Below are 16,519 nucleotides of genomic sequence, written 5' to 3' on the forward strand. Positions count from 1 at the left end.
CTTAACTTTTTCATAATTACTCCTTCATTTAATGGTGATTCTACACAGGCTTAAGCAGAACTTTTTTTTTTTTTAAGTGAGGCAATTGGGGTTAAGTGACTTGCTCAGGGTCACACAGCTAGTAAGTGTTAAGTGTCTGAGGCCTGATTTGAACTCGGGTCCTCCTGACTCCAGGGCTCTATCCACTGCGACACTTAGCTGCCCCTGAACTTTTCTTTTTAATACATTATGAATCTTTCTTGAATTCAAAAGGCCTTCCCTAGAGGCATTTCTGGCTTTCCTTCTTCAGGACTTCAGGCCCTTTGTTGTTCTCTCTAGTGAAAGACAAAAGTACCTGTCTGCCACTAGTCCAAGGGAAAGCAACCTCCCTGGTGCCCTAAGAGTGGTCTTCTGACTTCTCTGTTCTCTCTAGGCCTCTGCTTCTCCCTCCATATCCCGTTTTGTGTGAAACCCTGTTTTCAGTGACAGTTTCTCACTGGTTTTAATAACTGCAGCTTCCTCACTGTTCAAAGTTGAATGATCAGTGCCTTAGCTAGTGTCAAATGAAATGTATATAGATTTTTCCCTCTTACCAACTTTCACACAAAATATTTGTTGCTCTGGCATATACATGGAGCTTCGAGCCATAAAATATCTCCACTCATATGAAAAGCTTTTTAATACAAGAGCCCAAAATGTTTTTAAAGTAACATTTAAGCAAAACATTTGACAAAGTACAAAAAAGATGTTATATGTTTATACATCCATTCTCTCCATATCAAAGGAGGATCAAACAGTCAGTCTACAGGCATACAGAAGAAATAAAGAGCTTTGGTGGTAAAGTATTCTTGCTGGGCAAAAATTTGCCATGACGGAACAATTTTGATTTAGAGAGGGGGAGAGGGCATCCTGAGGAAAAAAGTCATGCAGGTGGAGAAATACAAAGTATGTTCAGAGGCTCACTGGGTAGACAGATTTGTGAGACAGAGATTAGTGAGACATAGGAGATAAGGGTAGATTATGTTCAGAATGTGAAAAGCTTTATAATTCATAGATCCCTATAGACCCCAGGTTAAAAACCCCTGACATAGATGTTCCATTGTTGTAAAACTAAACATATCCAAAACCAAACTCTTTCTCATCCCAAATTGTTTCCCTGGCCCAGCTTTACTCTCTGTTCATGATACCACCATTTCTTTCAATCAACCAGGTTTAAAACCTGAAAATAATCTTTAAAATTTCTTCCGGTAATTTATCTTTTAATTTTAAAATTATTTTAATATTTCATTATTTTTATTCCTTTCTCCAACTCCCTGGATATCAAATCATTCCAAAACCTGTTGTCTTCTTCCTTTCCATTCTCATATTCCCATTAGCATCATCCCTCACCTATACTACAGCAAGAGCCTCAGCTACCCTGCCTCCACTATAACCACCCAAATCGATCCTAGACATAAGTTAATCTTCCTAAAACAATGCTGTTATGTCACTCTTCTGTGAAAATTTTTCAGTGATGCCCCATTAAAAGATACAAGCCAAATTCCTTAAGTATGAGTTATAAAGCCTTTCACATTCCGAACCCAATCTACCCTTTCTATCCTTAGATGGGGAAAATATTTTGATAGCTGTGTTTCAGTACAATTGGTTTCTTTTGTAATGATATGTATTTTATATATTTAAAACAGTATTTTGAGAAATGCATAGGCTTCATCAAATGGTCATAGGGGTCCATGACAAAGATTAAGGATCCCTGATTTAAGTAGATATGTCTGCAAACAGAAATGTGGAGATGTCGTTTTAAGAGTCATCAAGAAACTATTGACAGTTGAAGTGATGGCAACACAAGAAAAACCAACGAAGAATAAGCCTAGAGACACATACAATAGGGCACTTCTCGAGTTTGTTCCTTGGACTTGTACCTGCTTGTGTCGAGTCTTCCTTGTGGCATTTTCACCCATGCTGTCCATGTCTTTATCCTTTCCAGATCACACATCCAGCTGGCTGTATGTCTCAGTTTATTAAGTTCTTTGGGGAGCAAATCCTAATCCTTTGGAAGTTTGCTTTGCTTCGAAAACGCATTTTGATATTCTCTCCTCCACCCGTGGGAGTTGTTTGCTACAGAGGTAAGTGACACCCAAGGCAAGGGATAAGTGCCAGGATCTGAGTGTTTTTACTAGGACCAAGTGTAAGAAACTCCATGGCTATTGCTAGATAGGACCAGATGAAGGAAGGAACTGAGTAGCTTCTAAGCTTCTTGTTGGTGATGATAATTTTGAGCGATGTTAATACTAAACAATAAGGTGGGCAAGCAGGGGGGGCCACAGAGCTCTACTGGGAGCTTCAAGAAGCTATGTGGTAGTGCATCCTGCAAAGGGAATTACTTTTGGTGAGATATTGTCGATCATATGATGGGCATAGGCTGAATACAGAGCTGAAAGGAACCTCAGAGGAATCCACTCTCCTCACTTTACAGATGAGGTCTGAGACTATTCCTAAGATTTAGAGTTGGAAGGGACATTAGAGATCATTGAGTCCAACCTCCTCATTTTATCTATAAGAAACAGGCCCAGAGAAGTTAATCAACTTACCTAGGAGTCACAATGCTAGTGTCTGAGATAGGAAGAGAGATTTGATGGACTTCACACGCACAAACTTGAGGCGTGCATTTTTTTTTTAATGTGGTCAGTATGTGTATTTATTCACTAGACTATGCATGTTTTAAGGGTTTTCTTTTCAGTTTGTTTTTTTTTCATTTAATAGGTTTATTTATAAAGACATCTATTATGGTAAATAGCTTGCTTACTCCATTCTTCTGAACTGCTTTTACAGGTGGTTCTTGTTCTTTAAATCTGATTCCTGTGTAGGAGAATCTTATTTCTTAAGCATCTGATGTCTTAATATATAGAAAGGTGCAGCAAATCCAGATCCAAAGTACACAGTTACCATTACCAGCAACTGCCATTTGTTTTCTATTGAAAAGGGCAGGTTCTTCCCGGGGCCCTCTTCATAGTGGCTCCTGCGAACCAAGGAGGTGGAGAACCTGCGCAAGCTCTGCCCAAACATGGCGCTGCCGAGGGCTCTGCGACGACCATAGAGGAGGTCGCAACAGAAGAGGAAGAGATGGCTGCCGAGTTGTTTTTTTCCCTACTGACCTTGCTTCTTCCTTAAGTTTTTTAATTTAATGGAGGAAGGATGCAGTGTGAGAGAGACAAATGATTGTAACTGGGCAGAATTTGAATTCAAGTCTTCCTGACTCCAAGCCTAGGACTCCATCCACTACACTACCTAGTTGCCTGTTTGTCACAGTTGGCATTGTGGAATGCTAAGATGCTACCTTACCTCTTTATATGAGGAAATAGGATATTATGTGAACTTGGGCCACAGATACATCACTTGTAAAAGGAGAAGGTTGTATTCAGTGGCCTCTAAAGTTCTTTTCAGCTCTTAGATCCTCAGATTTCTTGACTCAGTTTCCCTATTTTGAAATCAGATGTAATATTCCACAGTCTCAACATATCCCATCGTGTGGATAACACCATTTATTGAAGTTTTAGTCATACCAGTTTGAAACCATTATCAAAGAACTTTTTTTTTTTTAAGTGAGGCAATTGGGGTTAAGTGACTTGCCCAGGGTCACACAGCTAGTAAGTGTCAAGTGTCTGAGGCCAGATTTGAACTCAGGTACTCCTGAATCCAGGGCCAGTGCTTTATCCACTGCGCCATCTAGCTGCCCCCAGAGAAGAACTTTTACAGGTAGGACTATTTTAATTTTTAAAAACAAAGAAAAAATTTTAAAGTAGGCCTATTATAAGTAACTGAAAGAGATAAAGGGAAGCTAAGGAGAAGAATAAGTATCAGAATTAAACTTGCTTTTCCTGCCTCCTGGCTAATATGACATCTGTGGAAATGCTGCATTTTATATTTTTAGAATAATGGTCATACTTAACCCTGATCTCATTCAGCCTTATTTTGGATTTGAGACCTTTTCAGTGACCTCCAGAGAGGAAGGCCCGAGGATGCTTTTGTCTGGTCCCACAGCTAAAAGTACCAGAGCATTGAGTAGGATCACTGGTGGCCCTCCCTTCTAAACCACACTTCTCTCTCCTGCTTGTCCGCAGTGTACTGCTGCTGCTGCTTGGCCAATGTCTCTCTGCCGGGCATAGGAGGCACAATTCCTGAATCCAAACCCTTTTTTTATGTGAACGTGGCAGATATCGAGAGCCTGGAGATAGAAGTGTCTTATGTGGCTTGTGAGTATGGCCCCGTTCCCCTTCATTCTCAGTCGCTCTTCTCTTTCCTTTATGCCTGGAGGTGAAGGCAGACTTTCACCCCCTTGGGGCACAATGTCTCCTAAGCAAAAGCTGCTAGGGCATCTTCCAGGTATCTTCCAACACCATCACTTGCACCTGTGTCAGCACGAGGCAAGATAACCTCCTCCTGACAGCCCAATCTGATGTAGAGAGAACTGGGCCCACTATAGATCTGTGTTATGTAACCTCCATTGGGTCCTCACTGCTGCTAAGCAATCCTGCTCTATACCTCCCTTACCAACTCACTGTCCAGAGCATCTCTTCCAAATCTTTTTTCTCCACATGCCTCCCCTTCCCCCACTCTCAGCTGAGAGCCTCCCTCATATTTTTACAGAAAAAAATCCGAGGCCATGAGTTCCCTCTTCCTCATCTCATATCATTTATATGCCTCCATCCCCATTCTTCCCCTTCACCCATTTTATGTGATGAAGTGATTTCTCTCCTTACCAAAGCTAACTCCTTTACTTGCTCAAGTGATGTGATCTACTCCAACAGACTGCCCCCTCTATCATTTTGCTTCTTTCACATCTCTCCCTATCGACTGGCTCATTTTCTACTCCCTACAAACATGTCTGTGTGTCCCCCATCTTGAAAGAACTCACTTGTTCCATCCCCACTTTTGTTCTCCCCATCTCTTCTGCACAGTGTAGCTACAATAGGTTCCTCCTCTTTCTTTCCCCTTACTCTCTTCTAAATCCCTGGTAATCTGGCTTCTGAGCAACATTCCACCCAAACTGCTCTCTCCAAAATTACTAAAAATTATCTCTAGGTGATCTAATGGCCTTTTCTCAATCCTCATTCTCCTTGACCTTTCTGTGGCCACTGACACTGCTGATTACTCTCTCCTGGTTTCCCAATGTATCTGACCATTCCTTCTATCTCCCATATCTCTGCTGACCTTTGATAGAATATCTTTAACTGCCTTTCACACTTTTCAAACTGGGTATCTTAAAACTCATTATGCCCTAAACAGAAATCTTTATCTTTCCCAAAACCCTTCCCTGCTACTATCTTCCCTATCACTATAGAGAGCAACATGGTTCTACTAGTTCTTCAGGTTTGAAACCTAGTTGTGATCCTGGACCCCTCACTCTCTCTCAACACCCCCCTCTCCTCCCCAATCCAAGCTGTTGTCAAGGCCTGTTGATTTCACCTTTGCAACTTCTTTTGAATATGCCTTCTGCTTTCTTCTGACACTGCCATCACTCTAGTGGCCCTCTTCATCTCAAGCTTTGATTATCTTAATAGCCGACTGGTTTGTCTGCCTGCCTCAAGTCTCTCCCCACTTCAATCCATGTTCTATTCAGTCACTCAAGTTATTTTACTAATGTGCTCACACACCCTCCCCCCACTCACAGTCTAGTGAATTCCAGTAGCCTACAGGATCAAATAAAACATTCTCTATTTGGCATTCAAAGATGCTCCAGTTTTTGGCCTGAGGGCATTTTCCTCTGGCCCTCTAATTTTCCCTCCTCTGCAACTGCTGATTTCCCAACTTTCTTTAAATTTGAACTACAATTCCACCTTCTACAGGAAGACTTCCCTATGTTAACAATTAACTACGTATCCTGTGTATAGCTTGCTTTGTGTACATTTGTTTGCTTGTGTCTTCCCACCTTGGAGTGCAAGCTCCTTGAGGAGGGTAGGAGGTGTCTTTGGCCTCTTTTTATATCCCCAGTCCACAGCACATAGTAGGCTCTTAAAAAATGTTTATTGACAGGCTCTGGAAGAAGAATAGGGAGTCAATCTTCTCGGGTGGGGAGAGGGAACAAGCATTTACTAAGTGCCTACCATGTACCATTATGTCATTTGATCAAGTGTTGTTTCCTCCTTATTCCTGGATGACTTAGAAGAACGTTAAGGAAATCTGTTGAAACTAACCTCTGGTTTCCTGATTCTTGATCTTGGCTTCTACAGGTACAACAGAGAAGATTTTTGAAGAGAAGCATGATTTGTATGATGTTTATGTGGACAACCAGAATGTGAAGACACACCACGCACACCTGCAGCCACTGCTGAAGCTCAATAGTGCTGATAAAGAAAAATACCGGAGACTGAACGAGCAGAGGTAATAGGGAGGTGCAGGTGTGAGTAGCTGGATGTGAGCAACCTGCTTTGGATCGGAGAAGGGACAGGGGAAATGGAGATCTCATTGTTCACCTGTCCTGCTGTTCAGTTCAGGACTGTTTGTAATTCTCACTCTAGAAGAAACACTGAGCCCTATCATGTGTCAGGCACTTTCCTTAGCACTGGAGATAAAAACAGAAAATGGAATGGAAAAGATTGGGAAGTAAAGGAAAGGGGCATGGTTTTAAAGTCCAGAAGGTTAGGAACCTAGAGGGGAATGGAGACTCCAAGAGGAATTCACCAATGGGAGAAGGGATGGCCCTTCCCTTTATCAACAGGAAACAAAAAGGTTTTCTGTCCTAGCCCCCTCTGGGAACTTTTCTGCTCATTCAGAACTAGCTGTGCAATACTTAGATGAAGGGAAGTAAAGGAAAAAGCTCCTACTCAGTAAGTCAAGCTTCTTCTGTAATGCTGTCCCCTTTTTTTCACCCAGTTCGAGGAGGGCCCAATGGCTTAATCTTGTTAATCTACTTTACATGCTTCCACACTCAGAGTGCCTAAGTAGAAGAGGTGTATTAGCATGACCCCTGGCAAAGTGAAACGGTCTGAAGAGAAGTGAAAGGCCAGTGTTGTGGCTGGTAGTTCTTTCCCCTTCTTTACTCATCCAGTTTCACACAGTTGGGCCTGCCCCTTGAATTGCTCAGGAAGCCAACTAAAACCACCCAGCTGACTGCAGGACATCCTGTGATTCTCAGGCAGTTTATGGTCCTTGTGCAAATACTTGACTACATTCTTCTTTTAAAACAGGCAGATGCTGTTGTACTCCCAGGAGGTTGGGGAGGACTGCAACCCATGTGAAGAAGACCTCTTTGTTTTGTAAGTTGGCCCCTTTCAGGAGTTAGGAATATTCCTTTTCCAGTGTAGGTTAATAGTATAAATTGTTCTCCTGATTCCCCTCTGTTCTGCATCAGTTCATAGAAGTCTTCCTAGGTTTCTCTGAATCCATCCCTTTTGTCATTTTGTTATTCCACTACATTCATATGCTGTAATTTGTTTAGCCATTTCCTGATTGATAATATTTCCTTGGTTTCCAATTACCATTAAAAAAAAAAGCTATAAATATTTTTGTAATGGTAGCATGGAACCAAAAGATAGGCAATTTAGTAGAATTGTGGGCAGAGTTCCAATCAAAATAAGATTAGTGATTCCAACCTTAAGCCAAGCCATTAGCGGCTGCTCTTGTCAACAGGCATTCTTTCAAACAGATTGTTTCTAAGTTTCTATTTATTCTAGGCTTTTGGCCTATAGCAACCAGCTCTAGCTACAGTTTTCTAGCTATGCCACCAAGATGATCATTTTCAGAATTTTAGACACTAAGCTATTAAACCAAAGATCAGTCTCTTTTGGTTGTCTTTACAATACTCTCATGCTGTATTTGTGCATTTATACCAATTAAATGTCAGCTTACTAATTTCAATTGTATTAAAAACATTTTATAAGATTCATTTTAAGCTGCTAAGACCTTTCATGACCTTCACTGATTCTGTCAGGCAATTCAGTACACTTTTTTTTATCAAACACCTGATCTGTATAAGGCAGCATGCTTTAGCGGTTAGAGTTGGAATCAAGTCTGGCCTGTGACACATACTATCCTGGGCAATTCATTGAACCTCTCAGTGGCCTAGGCAATTTGCTTAAGATTAGAAATTGCAAGGAAAGTTCCAATCTGCATTGATAGGGGAGTTTCCTAACCTGGTATTTCCCATACCAAGGAAATAGGGGCAGCTATGTGGCGCAGTAGATAGGTCCTCCTGAATCCAGGGCCGGTGCTCTGAGTTCAAATGTGGCCTCAGACACTTGACACTTACTAGCTGTGTGACCCTGGGCAAATCACTTAACCCCAATTGCCTCACCCAAAACAAAACACAACACAAACAAACCATACCAAGGAAATAACAGGTCTATCCCTGTGTACAAGGCATTATGCTAGAATTATAAAGGCAAAGAAACCAAACAAAAACACAAGTTTTTCCTTCAAAGTGGAGGTGTCTATCAACCTGAAAGGGAAAACATTATACTAACTGCATTAATTTTCACTAAATGAAATTTAGCATTTCCTTCAGTTATGAATGTAGGCAAGGAACTTCATAGACTTCATCAGATTTATAGAGGAATCAGCAGTATAAAAAATGGTTAGGAATTTGTATTGGGGTACCTTATATATAGAAAAATAAGGTAAACAACAAGGTTGGTGTAGGCAGGAGAGTATACTAACAATAGAGGGATGAGTGAATTTCAGGAAGACAGCCTTAAGCTGATTTTTGAAGGAAGCAGTTTTTTTTAACAATGCATTTTCCCTCCTTAGAGGATTATTACTATCCCTTTCTAGACACCTGACTCCGAGTTCTTGCACCTTTCCATGACTATTCATCTTCTGTCACGTCTGTTACCTTCTTCCAATTTGGCTTAGCTGATGTAAGGGGTTAAAATTCTAGCTGTGATGTCTAAAATCTAATGAGTGGTTGCCTAACTTAGAAGCTTTAGCAAAAGTTTAGACTTTTAAGCATTTTATTAAGGTGCATTAGAATCTAGTGATCAGAGAGAAAGAGGCCAAGATTCCTTCATCTATCTATCTAAGGGAGCCAGCATCTCTGTTCCAGCCAAGCTGAGGTCCTGGGTGAAAAAGATCTTGCTCGCTCCTTCCTCCTCCCAGAAGCCAATAGGAAACAGGGCCATCCACACACGTGAGTGCACATCCACCTGTGCACACCCACACACCCCTCCAAGCTAATTGGCTGGTAGCTCTGATTGACAAGTCCCACAGGTGGTTCTACAGATGTAACTTCTGGACGCTAAAGCCACATGGTTTCTAAATCACATGCTTTCTCCTCATGGCAGAGCTTCCCTGCAATCTCTTTCCCAGCAGGGGGTGCCATTCCAATTCTCACACTGATGATCTATGTGAAGTTTTCTTCCTCCATTTTCAGTTTAAATCTTTCTTGCTAGGCAAAAGTAATTGGTTCTTTCCCCTCACCTCCAGCCCCCCTTAAAAAAGCCTTTGCCTTTAAAAAAGTGAATGCTTTAAAATACCTTGAAAACAGAAATATTCAATGATTTTTTTTCACATTTGGGTTTTCTAGTAATTATTTGGGTGAACTTTATTCCATTTCTCTTTTTTGGAGTGGGGTGGGAAATGAGGGTTAAGTGACTTGCCCAGGGTCACACAGCTAGTAAGTGTCAAGTATCCGAGGCTGGATTTGAACTCGGGTCTTCCTGAATCCAGGGCCGATGCTTTATCCACTGTGCCACCTAGCTGCCATTTCTCATGCTATAACTTGGGCATTGCAGGTTTTTCCTGGAGCAGAACAACAGGATATTCCAGACTTTGCTGGAAGTCTCCGCAAGCCAGGACAAGACCCTGACAGCAGAGCATGCCCGGGGCATGGGCCTGGACCCCCAAGGGGACCGAAACTTCCTTATAGACCTGCTGGAAGCATATGGCATTGATGTGATGTTAGTCATTGATAATCCCTGCTGCCCATAGAGAGGGTTGGTGAAGAAATGACTCCCTCATGTGAAGAGAAGCATCCCCGGAGTTCACCCCACTGGTTCCCAAAGATTATCATTTTTATTTAAAAAGTTTATATGAAAGAATATTATTTATACTTTTCAACAAATGTAACTTTTACATTTTCCTTTTTTCCCTCCCCTGTCCCTCAAATTGAATAACTTTGATTTTGTATTCTGGCTTTGATAGAACTTTCACCCCAAAGCCCAGGTCTTGGGGCCTGGTCTGACCTTGGGAAGTGAGAGAGAAAGATGATTTCTTAAGGAGATCTTCTAGAGTGACTCAGGGATGAGATCAAGTGAAAAATCTGTTACCAGGACAGGTTATTGGAAGCCCACTTCTCGAAAACACTGGAATGGACTTCAGGAAGATTGTAGAATTTCTCTAATTGGCAGTGTTCAAGAGAAGACAACCATCTATCCAGTATGATCTAAATACGTCATACCTGAAGGCAAGGGACCAGATATTCTCTCCAAACTCCTGGATCCATTTTAGGATTTTCATCCTTTGATCTCATCATGATTTCCTGTTTGGTGGCAGTTGCTTCAAGTAAATGAAGCAAACACACTTGTGATGGCATCGACAGTAGGGCAGGACACAACTATGCTTCTCAATCTAAGTACTACTGTAAATTGGTATGAATGGCATAGGAAACTTGCAAGAGTTGAATGAGGTCTTGAAACCTTTCCAGGACTACTACAGTCCATTCCCTCCATTCTATATAGCTTGGATGGGGGCAGGAGTTGACTTCCATTCCTCTTGTCAAAGATTTTGCCTCTATTTAATTTCTGCCGAGGGCTCTCTGTAGCTGGCTTTAAAGGGCAGGGTTTATTTTACAGCATAGAAAAGTGGTATAAGACTAAAAGGAAGGTTAAACTCTTCAGAGGATTAGAGCAGACCTTCTGTGACGGAATCTAGTGAGTATCTGGGCTGATTAGCTCGCCTGGTCGAGAATTACATCGAACAAAGCGAAGGAAATGGATGTGATCTCTTTCAAAGGTACTATTTTATTTATCTTTAGTATGAAGGGCCATTTAAGGCATTCCTGATTCTAGTCACTGAAGCTGGGGACAGAGAAGCTTAATTTATTCCCTTCCTAGCTAGGAAGGAATCTCAACAGTGCCTTCTCTCAGGATGTAGTGGTCAAGAAACCACTGACCGTGAGTTGCAGATGTATCCCAGTTCCCACAGAGCTTCCTGTCTGGATGTCTTTCACAGCCATGTGCTAAGTGGTGAGTGACTGCCCTCCTGTTAACTTGGGGGAAGAAGAGGGGAATTGTGAGTCGGCTGCAGTCGGCAGCCTGCTCCTCTGAGCTACAGTGAGACCTTTCACAATCTAGGCCCATGGAAGTGGTGGTGCAGGAACTGCTCTTTCTGCTGGGTCTCAGTTCCAGTCTCACAGACTAGGCTGTTGGTGGGAAGTGCTTTCTCCCTTTTCTTTCTCTTGCTATGTTATTTTTAACATGGATATATGTGATCCTGACCATGATCTCCCAGATCAATTGCCATAGCTGGGAAGAATAATGAGGAAATAGTGAATTATATTTTTTACCATCAAATCTGAGGAGGCCTTCTCCTTTCTTTAGAAATGTTTGCTGAGCCTGGCTTTTAGGGTGTGAAATTTAAGTACTGTGAAATACAGATAAACTTGATGGTAATACAAACACATTTTCCACATTCAGGGTATAACTTTTTTTGAGTAGATACATAAATAACCAAGTATGGACTTTCAAGTATAGACAATAGACCTAATTTCTTTTTTGCTGTGGGCAGTGGCTAGCATTCCAGTGATACAAGTATTTATAAAGAAAAAAATATCTGTAACTTCCTCTTTGTAATATTCTGGGCCTTTTTTCCCCTTCTATTATTCTAGGGTCTTTAAAATGCCCACACACTCACAGGATCTAGGGCTTAAAAAGACCTTCAGGGATATATATATATATGTATATATTCAACCTCTAAGGTATAACCAACCCCTTCAGTCATTATCCACTAATTTTGCCTTATGCCAGCAGGTAAGGCTTTAATTATCACCATCAAACCCCTTAGAACAGATTGGAAAGCAAGGGCCTGCACTTCATGATAGAAAGGCACTCACCTAGATACATAGGATGTCAGACCTACTTAAGAGACATTAAGCAGCACAAGCCATTCTGTGCACTCCAAATGTCTTCTTGCTTTAAAGTTCAGCTCATTTTGCAGAGGGAGAGAGAGAGAGAGCGCACTAGACAGATAATGGTAGTACTCATCACTGTATGGCAAGAGACGGGATTCAAATCTGTCGGACATGAGCTTTCTGGTCTAGTTATACTTGAAGTATCCTTTCTTCCTAGTACGGTGATCACCATCCTTGTTTGCATTACTGGACCACAGGCTTTGTACACTACTGAGCATTAGTAAATGGTCACCAACTTGAAAAAGAAAACATTTTGCTCTCCTAGCCATCAAAGCATCACAAACGTGTTCATTTCTATTTTGGAAGACTAGAGATTAAAAGGAACAGGAGGGATTTGCCTAGGTAGAATCTGTGAAATGTCTGCACAGGTAAATTACCTTCTCCCCTATGTTAAAATAAAGCAAAATTTGAGACCAAAACATATAAAATACATATAGCGTGAAAATTCCCATACCAAAACAACTATTAATCAAACACATTTCAGCCTGAGCAGCAGAGGATAAAGATAAATTTAAAACCTTACCATATTCTTGTTCTTTTTAACAGAGGCTGTAGGAATTGAAGATGCTTATTTCTTGAGCAAACTAGAAAATCCTTTAAAATCGTTAGAAGTATGAAGTTATTCACCTTCAGAGGAGTCTTTTGGGGGAACATGCTGTGAAGAACAAAAACTAGATTGACCCTTTAATGGCAGTGGTACTCCCCAGCCAAGGAAGGGGAAGAACTTTTACTCTGGGCATGGTTCACAGATCCCAGAAGTCTGTGCCAATCCCAACAGGCCTAGATCATGGCTGTAAGGACTATGGGGTATGAAGAGTCAATGTCCCCTGCCAAGGTCTGATGCTCTATAGCAGAAAGAGCAAAAAACGGGCAGGGGGGGGACCCCCAAGGATGTAGGTCATAAGTAGGTGTCTTATCGCCAGGATCTGTCTTTGCACTTGGCTGATGGGACCAAGAATCCCTTGGTTTGGGTGGTAAAGGCTACAGCCTCCCCATTTCCTGTCCTGACCAGTGTCTGCAGAACAGCCCCTTACCTTTGTAGTGCCCCATCATCCTTTGTGATGACCAAAGGACACTTTCTTATTAAAAAATCAATGCTACCACAGTTTCACCCGATGGTCAGATACAGGAATGGAGGAGAGGGACAGAAAGTTGAAAGGAAGTGGCATCTGTGCCATTCAGCATGTCCTTAAAAGATATGATTAGAAAACTTATCTTGATTACTAACAGGTCTGTGCTCTAAAGAGCTATAGAAGAACACTGAGTATTGTTAGAAAATCCTGCAAACTGATCTTTTTTTTTTTCCTTACAGGAAAGGGAAAGTTATTTTTCTATCAGTAAGTGACTAAATATTTAAGGGATTTCAAAACTACAGTGCTGGAAGAAGGCAATTTCGTTATATTAAGGAAACCTGCCCTAAGAAGCCACAGGTGTATAACTTAAATATCTTAGCAGGGGAATAGGAGTTGTCATCAAATATGAATAGTCTCTTCTCAGGAAATAAGGTTCGGTTATTACCTGAAGAAGACGACACACTAGTTACACCAACTGCAAAAGAAATCTGTTTTCTTGGAAAGCAGTAAAGCTACATATTCCTGATCAACCAGCCTCTGTTAATAAACTGTTTCCAATACTAAAAAAGAAAGATATCAGACCTTTGTTTTGATGGAAGGGAGTTGAGGGGGAGGAGAAGAAATGTTAAAGAAAAGAAAAAAAAGCACCAAACTGCAGTAAGATTGGATTTATTCACTTCATTCAGGTCAATCTTTGGTCATCCTAGAAGTACCTGTTAAATTTAAGAAAAAACAGAACTGGTGGAGCTGAATATAATTTGATTCCTCTTGCCATATGACCAGTGCAGCCTCCTAAACATCGTAAGGGTGGAAAGCACATCTATTAATGTCATGGTTCTTTAACCAATGTTAGCAATAACAATAACTTGATTTCCCCCTTCTTGCTCCAAAATCCCCTTTTCTGAAGAGTCTTGACCTACTGCAAATGAAACCCTAAAATCAATAGGGTGAATACTACTCCAGTGATAGTGCTTGCAAACCCTACTAACTCTTAGCTGTGGCAATTCCAAAGGCCCAAGGAAGGCTAGGGTTAACCCTAATGATATGACAAAAATGGCACTTGAATTTGTTCTGTTGTACAAACGGTTGCTGTATAGTTTATATCATACCTGTACAGATCTCAGCCAAGTGGTCTACAGAGGTTGATATGACCTTAGTTAAGGAAAATAGTTTTTACAATTAAAAGTTCACATTTTAACATGAACACATGGGTTTGTAAATCATTCTGTGGCCGTAGTTATGTTCCACTCCCTTTGACTGCAGCACATTGTGGTTGGTGGTGAGGGGTTTGCCTCTGCCTAGGCCCTTGTTGGGGCACAGAACGTGTCAGGGCTGCAATGTCGTTTATCCCTGGGTATTGATGCCTTGAAAGAATGCTGCTCCTGGGGATACACCATTACCTTTGGAACAGCAGTCATTTTTGGGAGCTCAAGGAGGAGAAAGGATAAATTTAAAAGTTCATCTTGAAGAGAAAGATTCATTATTCCACTTCAGTTGAATGTTCCATCTCCAGGAGTAAGGGATGCAATTAAGACCAAACATCTATTCCACAAATATTTTTGTGGAAAATATTAGGGGGTAGGTACTGAAACTATGACTTCATTGGTACAAGAGACTCCCTTTGTCGATGCCTGTCAGGATCTTCTCCATAATTTATTTTATGGATTCTTAATCTGGGGTGCACAAACCACAGATAGATTTTAGGAGTTAGTGAACTCGGATGGGGTATAAAACATTAACATCCATAGTTTCACTATAATTGAAATTGAGAGTCTTTCAGTTATAAATACAGGCAAGAAACCACAGTATTACATCCCTAGCCTACCAAAGGAATCCATTGCACAAAAAGTTAAGAACCCTTGTATTGAAGTTTGTCTGCAGCAGAGGTATCAAATGTGCTGCACTAGATAAAAATGTAAATGGAAAATATTTAATGAAATAAAAATACAATAGGACACAGATGTCAAAACATGGAGGGAGTAAAATATTGGGTTTTACTATTTATAGGCTCTCTTGTAGAGAGTAGGCTGTTGTAGAAAATACACTATATGTTGCAAAAAGGGAGGAAATCATCAACATTTAAATAGTTCTTTATATTTATACAATGTTTTATATATGTTTATCAGCTGGTCCTCAAAATGCCCCTATAAGGCAGGTAGTACAAGTATTTCTCATTTTACAGATGAGCAAACTGAGGCAATAAAAGCTCAATTAATTACTAGTCCACAGTTCAGAAGCTACCATCAAACAGGCAGAATATGAATCCTAGTCTGACTCCACATTTTGGGGAGCCTTCTCTCAGCAATTAGAAATTACTGTTTTTACAATCATGATCATTTCTCCCTGGGCAGGGGCTGAGGGGAAGAGGAGTGATAGATAGGCTGTCTTTAAATGTATCTGAACCCTTTTAAAATTAGGCATTCTAGTCTAATATAAAGAACACAGGGCTAGAGTCATAAGGCGTGAAGAGATGTGGGTTCAAAATACCAGATGTATGACCGTGAGCAAGTTGTTTAACTTTACACGGAACCATTCTTTATCTGAAAAATGAGGGTAATATTTACCCATAACTTATCTTATAATGTTGTTGTAAGGGAAGTATTTTTGAAAAGCTTAGAGCATTATAAATATAAGTTACTTGAGAAAATAGAAAGCACAAGTGAAATAACAGAAACATACATTAAGCACAAGTTAGGTAGCTTGGCGGGGGGTGGGGGTGGGTAATGGTTTTTTCCCCAGGGGGTGATGGGGTGAGAAGAAATTCTGCTCAGAGCCAACTCTACTTAAGGACTTGTTTTTCCTTCATTTAAAGGTCCAAAATCAGGTGCATCAAATGTCATTTTCCAACTTAAGGGAGAAGCCACTATTTATGTGCTTTCTGTTAAGGCAGGGCCAAGTCAAGAGAGAAATGAAAAACAAAGGCTTGCAAACAAGGGCATCTCCTCAAGAGGTACCAGGGACAGAAAAAGCCTCCAGGAAGAGAACCACCCTAAAGGGTGACAGGGAGTGAGTGGCTTTGATATATGAAGGAGCTATAATTTTATCCGTGTGGATACTTCCACGAAGTAAAAACCCCTCTATGACTAAGCACTACTGTAGGTGAAATGAGGTTACTATCCCCTGCAGCCAAGCTGGGGATGAGCCTTTGAGCTCAGATGGCCAGACTGAGCCGAGAGGAGAATCGGAGTGTGCTACTAAGCCCATACTCAACCCTTTCCAGCTGGGTAGGACCTCACTAAGCTCTCATCCATTGGCACTGCCTTGAGAAAAAAGGGTTATTACCTTGTCATGCTGACACATCAGAAGAGCACTTTGGGGGTTGGGGGTAATAGATGACCCCATCTTT

At 41.1% G+C, this 16,519-nt stretch overlaps 2 protein-coding genes across 2 annotated transcripts in view; one reads left to right on the plus strand and one right to left on the minus strand.

Annotated features, from left to right (window-relative positions):
• The window catches only part of DENND11 (DENN domain containing 11), a 58,490-nt gene extending 44,113 nt beyond the window's left edge, over window positions 1-14,377 (plus strand). Inside the window, exons 5-9 of the mRNA XM_043965805.1 lie at window positions 1,964-2,102; window positions 4,098-4,229; window positions 6,207-6,357; window positions 7,164-7,232; window positions 9,705-14,377. Of these exons, the coding sequence (XP_043821740.1) occupies window positions 1,964-2,102; window positions 4,098-4,229; window positions 6,207-6,357; window positions 7,164-7,232; window positions 9,705-9,900 (687 nt within the window). The 3' untranslated portion in view covers window positions 9,901-14,377. The remainder of the gene's footprint in view (window positions 1-1,963; window positions 2,103-4,097; window positions 4,230-6,206; window positions 6,358-7,163; window positions 7,233-9,704) is intronic.
• On the minus strand, window positions 2,721-3,042 carry LOC122727887 (cytochrome c oxidase subunit 7C, mitochondrial-like). Its single transcript, XM_043965807.1, has one exon. The coding sequence runs from the start codon at window positions 3,040-3,042 to the stop codon at window positions 2,851-2,853; it is 192 nt and encodes a 63-aa protein (XP_043821742.1). The 3' UTR covers window positions 2,721-2,850.
• Window positions 14,378-16,519: the final 2,142 nt, after the last annotated feature.

This window comes from Dromiciops gliroides, chromosome 5 (genome assembly GCF_019393635.1).
Source record: "Dromiciops gliroides isolate mDroGli1 chromosome 5, mDroGli1.pri, whole genome shotgun sequence".
Lineage (NCBI taxonomy): Eukaryota > Metazoa > Chordata > Mammalia > Microbiotheria > Microbiotheriidae > Dromiciops > Dromiciops gliroides.